General features: G+C 37.8%; 1 protein-coding gene across 3 annotated transcripts in view; it reads left to right on the forward strand.

Moving 5' to 3' along the window:
• The window catches only part of Mbd5 (methyl-CpG binding domain protein 5), a 122,931-nt gene that overhangs the window by 81,439 nt on the left and 30,940 nt on the right, over positions 1–10,552 (forward strand). For 2 of the 3 annotated variants that reach the window (XM_005346391.3, XM_013345991.1), the window contains 2 exons: positions 7,394–8,386; positions 10,024–10,235. In XM_005346391.3, the coding sequence (XP_005346448.1) occupies positions 7,394–8,386; positions 10,024–10,235 (1,205 nt within the window). The remainder of the gene's footprint in view (positions 1–7,393; positions 8,387–10,023; positions 10,236–10,552) is intronic. The other variant, XM_013345992.2, reaches the window with a different exon arrangement.

Consider the following 10,552-nt stretch of genomic DNA (forward strand, 5'->3'; position numbering starts at 1 on the left):
CAACTAGTCCCTCCCTTGGTCCTGTACACAGAGTACAAAAAGAAGGATTTAAATTATTGTATGAACATACTTAAAAACAACCTTCCTGTTTCCCATATGGTAATGCCATTAAACTCTTTTAACTATAAAATACTTTTTCCTAATAAGGAACAATCAACTCAGCTACATGAAATTACAATGCTCTGAAGGAAAGGAGTGTTGCGTTTGTGTCAGAAGAGAAACTAACACATTTATTTGCCTTAACGCTTAACTCTATGCATCAACTCATCAGGATATAAATAAACCTATGAATAAATACATGTTCACGAGTATTTACGTATGTAGTGTGTATGTATATTTTTACTGCAAACGAAAATGTTTTCACTCAGCACAAAATACATGTGAAACTCAGGACAGCTAATAGAATGGTAGGTATAAGGCAGTGAAATCATGAGACCACAAAAAACTACTTTGTGTAAAAGACTATGATGTATTTAAGTTTTAGCTCTATGTGTTTATTTATTCTCATAACATGCCAGTCTAGAAAGGAAAGGAAAGTTACACCCTGCACTTTGAGGGGAAATAACAAATGCAGACAGGTAGAGATGACAATGTTGAAGAGACAGATATGGGACGTTCATTAGCCTGAAGAAGGTGGCAGGGGCACCGTGACAGTTGTTTCTGTTGAATGCATTTCATACTAAGTTTTTAAAGCCTATATTTTCTTCCCCTTATGATGCATGTGATCTGCAAGTTTAAAGTGCTCTGTGATCTTGTTATTTAGTCAGACAACCAAGCAAATTGAAAATCTATCCTTAGTTAAATTTTTGCAGAATGAACCCTTCTTTGTTGAAAGATGTTCTTCTTATAGGCGTTATCTCGGTCCTTGAGAAGGTCTCCTTATACCAGGGCTACACCACTTGTTTTGTTTACATATTATAGGTTTAATGTTTTCTTGTATATAAAAGGAGTTAAAATATGTTTTTACGTAAAGCATTAATTAAGTCTATGTAATCAAGAGCGATAACGAAACTCAGAGTGATATGATGTTTGCTGATTCAATTATCTATTTTGTACCTTTAAAGAAATAAATTGTTCTAGTGTTCTAGTTGGGAGAAATTTATTCCATTGTAATATATTAAGCTCTCTTTATACAGCTGTCAACTTTCAATTCTTTAGGAGATACCTAAGCTATTATTTACTAAAAACGATTCCAAAAACATCTAAAGAGAATCCAGATTCTGGGACCTAATATCAACCCCACAAAAACTTGACTTAGGAAAGGAATGCTAAAATACATTCCAATCAAAGTAAATTTTATTTCCACATTCATGTAGTACTAAATAACTCAAAATTGTGAGGATATTGTATTCTATGAATCTAGCAGTTATCAGTGCCAACCAAGCAATGAGTAAAAGTTACTTTTTTATTATTAGACTTCTTAAAAATTCAAAGTAAAAACTCACACATTACAAACTAGAAGTGAAACCAAAAATAGAAGTCCAAAAGAGCTACTGAACGGCTCCTGAGGTTGGAAGTGCTCCCCGGAGAAGCCCCCATGTGCACAGGTCTGCACATTCATCAGGCAACTGGGTGTGGGGCTCGTAGGGAGCCCAACTCCGCAGAAATGCTTTCACACAGTCAGAGTGCTCGCTGCCGAGCCTGGCCATCTTAGTTGGATCCCCCAGGACCCACAGTAGAAGGAGAGAACCCACTCTTGCACAGTGTCCTCTGATCTTGTGTCCACCAGGACATCCACTCACACACAAACGCACAGTTACGGTTTCCAGGCAACTGGCATGACAGCCCCCTAACCACGTCACTATAACAGGGAAAGCTTCATGAAGACACTGAGGTTGGCTTTCAGGCTCGCTCCATCTTGCTTCCATCCTCCACTTAAACATTTAGCCACCGTCACGACACACTGAGATGATTGTAGCACCCAATAGCACTGATGTCCTATGAGCTATCAGAAACAGTTTTCAAAATAACACTACAGTGTTCTCCAGATTTCCTATTTTACTTGTCAAAATACTAGGTGGAGCATAATAAATTGGTCTCTGTAGTTCATTGGCATGTCACAGTGGCTTTAGAACATCCGTGATGTAATTCGGTGTTTATTGAGTTAGGCGCTGTTTGACAGCTTCAGATAAAACAGGATATAATAGGGTACGAAGTTGACTAGTAAAAATCCAGCACTGTCTGTTGAAATGAAACTTCTAGTTGGTAATTAATGATGCATTTTAACTCACTCATGTGTGGTCAGAAAACAAATCCTACCAGAGATTTAACCACCTTTTTCAAGTCTTGCTATATCACACAAATACCCTATTTACCTAACAACAAATGAGCTTTGCCACTTGAGTAGCCTGATATTTTCCAAGCATTTTAAAAGTAATTCCAATAGGTTCTGGGTGTTATGAAAGGAAACAGGCTGGGCCTGTATATGGCTCAGGGGTAGAAGTGCTGGCATAGCGTGCTTGAGGCCCTAGCTCCGTTCCCACCACCACAGAGGAAGACTGGATGGAGAGACATAATGTAATCACACAGTCTGTTTTCTTTCCCTGTTTCATTTCATCATCATCCAGAAACTGATCTTTACATCCTGAGATGTAAGTCACGTCTCTTTCTGCTCTCCTTTCCTTCCTCCAGCATCTTGACCCTCCAAGGCCAAGAGCATTCCCTGGGATCCTGCAACTGCTTTTTCCCCTTCACCTTAAGTGTGCTTTTGTTTGGGGTCCGTTTCTCCCTTGAGGAAAAAAAAAAAATTAAAAAAAAAAAAAAACCTAACCCCAGGTCCCTTCCTCTGTCTTCCTATTCCTTAAACAGGAATGTCAAGAATATGTACTAGAACCCAAAGCAGAAAGATGAAGTTGATGTGTTTCTGTAAACGCGCATTACTGTGGCCGCTGCTAAGACTTGAACATGTTTATAAAGCTTTACTGGAGTACCTATACTTCTCATAAAAGTTATCTTTCAGCTTATTATGTTATTATCATTAAAAATCAGTCCTTTAAATCTAACAGACACTTTTTCATATTTCAATGGAACTGAGAAGTAAATTATATTTATTAAACTCACTAGGCCATGATATTTTATCTCTGGAAGGATTTATTTTTATTAAGGATTACTTCTGACTCTATGCAATGAAAGTACTGTTAGCAAAGTAAATGATAAAGGTCAAACAGTGAAAGAATATTTTTCATAAAATATTTTTCCTTAAGCTCTTGAGTTGCATGGATAAAAAGTCAGTATTTGGCCATTTCGGTTTAGAAAGTTCTTAGCACAAAATAATACTTATTCAAAATTGGAGTTAAATGAACCAAATTACTGACATTTTTTAAACACTTTATTGATCTGCTTTTTTTGACACATGTGTAATAGTAGAAGTAGTAATATTAAGTCATACAAGAGTTGATCACAATGTGAACTTCTGCCCAGGAATGTTGTTGACCAGTGAGATAAATCTGGAGGCAGAAGTAATTCTAAAACTAAAGCAAATTAAGCATCTCAAGAACTAAATTAGTAATAAATTATTCTTTATGCTATTTGTATTTACACACCCTGTACTTAGGCACATGAGTTGTGTGTGCAGAAGGTTTCTGTGCAGTGCTCACTGAGCAAGGCCGCATACTCATTTCTTCACCACGCTGGACTGCCTACCGCTGCAGGTCTAGGCTGGACATCTGGCAACACCTGAGTGTTACTTTGAAAATAACAAAAAGAAATTGTCACTTCATAGCGATTGCCACAAAGTAATCTTATTTTTCCTTATTAATTAAATGACTAGAATTTGCTAACTTCTTCCAGATTCCCTCATGCCTTTGATTATTGATAATGTTTGATGAAATTTTCACCACTAAGACCAAAAACCTGCTTTAACAGATACTTTCCTTACATACTTTAACTGAATATACAATTTTTCCGATTTCAGCAGAAGTCTGAAATAGGTTCACAGAATATTACAGTTAGTAATTCAGAAATAAGTGTTCTCCAAACTGCCCTCTGATATAAAAGTGCATGCAGATTCAGGGCTCTCCTTGAGCAGCCCTATGCATTAATGAATGACTGGCTGTAGGTCTGTCCTCTGGGGTGGATGTCCCCTGCTGTGAGGTGACTTTTAACTTCTGGAACTGTTTGGGAGCTCTAACGTCATTTGTCATTTTCAAGCCACCTCCTCTGCAGTGGTTTCTGTGTCCTGGCACTGGGCCAGTAAATTGGCAAACCAATCTTCACCTCCCCCGTGTCTACACGGTTAACTCCCTTGTAGGCATGAGTGCAAATATTAGGGTCTCAGCCAACAAACACTTTTTTAATCTAACCATGTGTCATGACTGTTTTGTCTTTGAAATACAGAGAGAAATAAGAAATGATACTTGTCTTTAATGGTTTAAAAATAGGTATTCAAATATATTTACTGCTTGTGTAAACTGGCAGGTTTAACTATGGGCTGAGAGAGTCAGAGTATAGAAAAGCCAAACACATTTCAGATATTTTTGTGCTCGTGAAACACAAGACTCATTATCCTTCATCCGCCTTACTTTCTGTATTTTAAAAAATGATTTTGCCTCTACTTAGAGGCACTTTTTATCTCTTTTCATCTCTCAAATGCATAATAAAATGTGTAGTTTTCTCATTTAGCCATGTTCTCAGACACCATCAGTTTTATAATTGTCCCCTGGTTGTATGTGTCCCTATAGCTGCTCCAGGCCTAGCATTGCAGTCTCATCGCCCTAGCTAATATGGAACATGACATTCAAAAATTCCTACCTTGTGATTATATATTTGAGGAGGGGGGAAGATTAGGAAATTTATGCATTTGCCACTTTGCCTAAACTCTGACTTTCTCTGGACAAGATTTTTAAACTTCTGTCACTATTTCAATCCTATTCTCCAAAAGAATGTATCTGTTTGTTGAACTGACTTGTTAGAAATTGGAGAAAATTAGTGTGTGTGTGTGTGTGTGTGTGTGTGTGTGTGTCCACATCTTGCCTTTATAAAGCTTATAGACTCATCCTTTCTTGTTGGCAGGGTTAAAAAAAAAGTGACTGTGCCTTTAATTATAATTTCTCAAGAATATTTAGATGGAGAGCTTTTAAAATAGTGTTATCCCCAAATGACTACTACTTTGAATCATAAATATGGATGCTTCTCAGTGGCAAATTAAAGTAATAAAAAGTAATCTCTAAGGAAATTACATCATCTACAAAAGCCTTGCTGCATATATGTTAATATTTTGAAAATATAATCTGCATGTGGTCAGAAGAGCAGCAAGCTCCACGTTTAAGTATGTCATTATTATTTAGCAGGTAGAAAAATTGACAGTGATCGTGATTCCTCGTAAATAAGACTCCCTGGCTCATTTAAAAGATGCCTTCCAGATGCAAATGATGCATCGTATGTATGGAAATGACAATTTTAAGAAGCAATGAAATATTTAAGGTGTTGATTGTTTTGTGAAAAAAATCTGAATTAATATTTAAATAGTTGTATACCGTGTGCCTACTTCAGCATTCCGTATGTCTTCTTACCCTAAACTTTGTGAACATGTCGTTATTTCATGATAATATTTCATAAATATTTATATATGTTCAAGAAGCTTTTTTTTAATCTCAGCCTTTAAATAAAACACTGAAATTTTTGAAAAAAAGATCAGACTATGACAGATGGGAAGGCAGAAGCCATTGTTACAGCAGCAAGGTGGTGTTGGTAGTAGCAGCTTGAGTTTCCACTGTTAGTACCTTACCACAGCCCTGCTGATGTCAGGGATAACAGCAACAAAACCCCTATTATTCCTTAGACTTGTCACCTGATCAGCTCTTTTTACCTGTTTCTGATCTCATGGCAATCATTACAGTGATGGAAATTTTCTCTATGAACACTTTGAAATAAACTTCTTCGGGAAACATTCAGTGGTAGCTGGGTGTGGTGGTATGTGCCTGGAATCCTAGTATCCACAAGCTGAGGCAGGAGAACCACAATTGTGAAGCCATCTGCGCAGCTTGAGAACACCCTATCTCAAAATAAGAAAACTCGGTGGTATAGTTCTGGGATTTAAGGGTTTAGGTTTAATCACACACACACACAAACACAAATCAAAGTATGTGAGAAAATGCTCACTGTGTTAATATGTGATGATAGAAATCAACATATAAATGCTACATTTCATCAGCATGATATACTACATAGTTTTTAAACATGACTAAAAGTATATAAAAATTATTATGTTATTCCATTTGATTAAAACAAAAAATACCATATTTTTACCATTGTACAGTTATGGAAACACTCATATACACTTTCAGAATAACAGATTATTAATCATTATTTTTGCTGTTAAAAATAATGATAGTGTACTGGTGAGAAATATTATATTAGATACCATTTAAAGGAATATAAATTGAATATATATTGATATATATCTTTGAGGGAAGTTTGACTATATATATATGCTTTTGAGACTTTGAAAATTATATGTTCAAGAATGTATCCTTAGAAAATAATTATGCAGCCCAGTGTGGTGACTTACAACTTTAATCCCAGCACTTGGGAGGCAGGCACTATGAGTTTGAGGACAACCTGATCTACATAAAGAGTTCCAGGTCAGGCAGGGCTACACAGTGAAGCCATGTCTTTTAAAAAAAATAGACAATTGAAAAGATACATTGATAATATTTATTGAAGTGTCACCAGTAATTGTTCTCAATGTTTTTGCAAAATAATTTAAAGCAAAAATATTCATGATTATAGATAGTAAATTATCATATATTGATGCATGAAATTAGTAAATGATTCAGTATATATCAACTAACAAGAGAAAGGTATTCCCTAAATTGATAAATGAAAAGTTAAAAACTATAACACAGTTGTTTTGTTGTAAAGTTACATGGTTTTGTGTGTGTGTGTGTGTGTGTGTGTGTGTGTGTGTACATGTATCTGGATGTATATATACATACTGATATGGAAAAATAGAAAGCTATGCACTAAGATGTTTGTATTTTGTATTACCATAGGTTATTTTATTATCTGCTTTGTTTCATGTACATCCTAGTTTTAAATGATTTTATTTTGTTCATTAAAAGAAAGTACTACTCTTAGACATAAGGCCAAACATTTTTTTTTAATTGAAAAGGTATGATTTTGAAGAAAAAGGAGGCTTTGGTACCAAACCGAATGGATGAACTGTAACATCCTTGCCCAGCGTCATTTTGTGGAGTAGTGACTGAAACCTATTTGCTTTTCGGTATACTTATTTTCAAAGTAAGTTAAATACCATTAGTAGATGTCAAATCATCTATGGTACAATAAGTCTACTACAATGAAATAAGTAGAGCAACTGAAATGCACCTTAGGAAGCTTTATGGGTAGTGTTACTGTCCATAACTAACAGCTGTGCTTCTCCTTCTCATTCTAGGGGGTCCAAGCCTACCATCTTCCATAGCTATAGCTGGCAGCAACCACCCTGCCATCACAAAGACAACATCTGTTCTCCAAGATGGAGTCATTGTCACCACCGCAGCTGGAAACCCACTGCAGAGTCAGCTGCCCATTGGGAGCGATTTTCCTTTTGTTGGCCAGGAGCATGCCCTTCATTTTCCATCCAACAGCACTTCAAACAACCATCTTCCACACCCCTTGAACCCCAGCCTCCTCAGTTCTCTACCTATCTCTTTGCCAGTGAATCAACAGCATCTCCTAAACCAGAATCTATTAAATATCCTCCAGCCTTCAGCAGGAGAAGGCAAGTCTGAGATCAACCTCCACCCTTTAGCTTTTCTCTCCGGTGACATGGATGGGCAGGTATTGCAGCCTGTTCATGTTCAGCTTTTAGCAGCCCTGCTGCAGAACCAAGCACAAGCAGCTGCCATGCTCCCCCTGCCATCTCTCAATCTGACCATCTCAGATCTTTTGCAACAGCAAAATACCCCTTTACCCTTATTAACACAGATGACAGCCCCAACAGACCGTTTGCCAAGCAATCAGTCAGACAACAGCCGAGCTGAGACCCTTTTAACCAGCCCCCTGGGAAACCCTTTACCCAGCTTTACAGGCAGTGACACTACTTCTAACCCCCTGCTCCTCCCAGCTGCCACTGGGGCCTCGGGATTAATGGCCTTGAATCCCCAGCTGTTGGGAGGTGTCCTGAACTCAGCATCCGCCAACACCGCTAATCATCCAGAGGTTTCCATAGCAACCTCCTCCCAGGCAACCACTACCACAACCACTACATCATCAGCAGTGGCAGCACTGACTGTCTCAACACTTGGTGGGACAGCAGTGGTGTCAATGGCAGAAACATTGCTGAATATATCTAATAGTGCTGGGAATCCACCTGGTCCAGCTAAACTCAACAGTAACTCTGTGATGCCACAGCTACTTAACCCTCTACTGGGGACAGGTCTGCTTGGTAAGTTAAAATTTTGTCACAAAAATTTTTTTTTTAAGAAACGTTTTTCTAATTCTCTTTTCTCCTTTTTAAAACTCCATTTTGTCACACTATTTTTAAAAATGTTTTTATTGTGTCACAGCTTCTTTAAGGAATTAAATATAACAATGCCCGCACAAAACCAGCTAAACAAACACAAATTGCCTTTTTCCTTTTTCCAATGCTAGCATTACTAAATACCACTGTAATCTGCTTTCTCTTATCTTCCAATTCTGATGCCGCCTAGCCCTAACCTTACCCGTCATTCTCTTCAGTCAAGAACTCTTCTAAAGAACCTTTGTTTCTGTTTTAGTTGGTGTGGCATCACAGGGTTGGTATGAGCAGCTGCACTAGAATGGGAACCATTTGAGGAGAACTTCCAGGTGAACCCTGAGAAGCCAAACTAAAAAGGCGAGGCATCAAAATACTCCAAGCTGAAGCTTCCCAAACATCAAGGAAACCATCCCTCTAAATAATACTAGATTTCTTCATGATTGTTGTCTTTATAATTATGTATTTGTGCCATAAAACAAAGTCATCCACATAGATTAGCCTTTCAAAAACAGAACTTGAAAATAATGTCAAGTTTTTAAATGATGGGTTCAGGTAACAATCGGGGGGAAGTGCAGGAAGTGCCCATGAAGCCCAGAAACAGAAGCAAGTGTCCATGATGTTGAGCATCTCAACACACTACGGAACACATTCAGACTGTGATATGGAAACTTTTGTAATACAGCACAGTTAGTTTCATATAGACCTAAAATAGTTGTAGTTAAACCACTCAAAAACGTAATGGACATATATGTCTCAAGTTACAAAACTGTTCTCAAAAGAATTTCAACAATCTAAAACAGTTCTGCATTTCAAATATAAATATAACCAGTTATTAATGCAATCCATTGATGTCATTGATTTTAAAGTCTTTAGAATAACTACAGCGGTGAATTCTTTTGGATTGTTAGGTTTCTTTAAAGTTTTAATTTTAGCTAACATTTTACTGCAAAACAAAGTGCATATTTTTTTTTTATTTTGGTTTTTCAGGACAGGGTTTCTCTCTGTTGTTTGGAAGCCTGTCCTGGAACTAGCTCTTGTAGCCCAGGCTGGCCTTAAGCTCACTGAGATCCACTTGCCTCTGCCTCCCAGGTACTGGGATTAAAGGTGTGAGCCGCCGCCACCACCTGGCTCAAAATGCATATTTCTAAACTAAGCAGCTAATTTTATTTGGTGGTATTTATTGTGAGTGTGACTTAAGACTGAAATTTTGTAAATGAGACGATCTCATACCCACTCGTCGTGTCTCCATTTAGTCAGCTGCTTAGGACTGTTCAGGAAGTCTTCAACCTTTAATGTAGTTGTCCTAATTGTAATAGATACAGGGAGGCATCTAGCTCCGAAGCTTAACATAAGGACTAAGTAATCTGTATGTGATATAAAGAGCAAAGCTAATGGTGCAGATACAACGAAATGTTAAAGGTACTCTTACGGCTAAGTGAGGCTGAAATAAATGATCAAACAGCCCAGCTTTTAGTTTTTGTTTCAGAAGGGCTCAGGTGCAAAAATAAGCACAGGATCTCTGGAGAGACATGCTGACTTACACCTCATGTTTCCCGAACCTGTAGGTGACCTGTCAACAATAAGCAGCTCTTTGAATAACCACCAACTGAGTCATCTGCAGTCGCTGCTGAACAGCAGCCAGATGTTCCCTCCAAGTCAGCCGCAGCAGCAACACCTCCTCCAGGGACACCAGAACCTCCAGGCCTTCCAAGGACAGCCCACAGTCCCTTGTCCAGCTAACAGTAGCCCCATGGCTTGTCTGTTTCAGAACTTCCAGGTACTTTCCTTCCATGTGTGACTTCAGCTGAAAACAATGTCTGGTTTTATTGAAATAACTAGGAGGAGTGAAAGAATGGGTTCGAGGCCCTTACGAGTCTATTGCCAGCTGTTTAGTAATGTGGAATATTGTTAAGCTTTCCAATCTTTTGTGTAAATATAATTTTATTTCTTTTTTTAAAATATTTATTTATTATGTATATATGTATACAGTATTCTATCTGTTGTATGCCTGCAGGCCAGAAGAGGGCACCAGACCCCATTACAGATGGTTGTGAGCCACCATGTGGTTGCTGGGAATTGAACTCAGGACCTTTG

The sequence above is a fragment of the Microtus ochrogaster genome, chromosome 4, assembly GCF_000317375.1.
Source record: "Microtus ochrogaster isolate Prairie Vole_2 chromosome 4, MicOch1.0, whole genome shotgun sequence".
Taxonomy (NCBI): Eukaryota; Metazoa; Chordata; class Mammalia; order Rodentia; family Cricetidae; genus Microtus; species Microtus ochrogaster.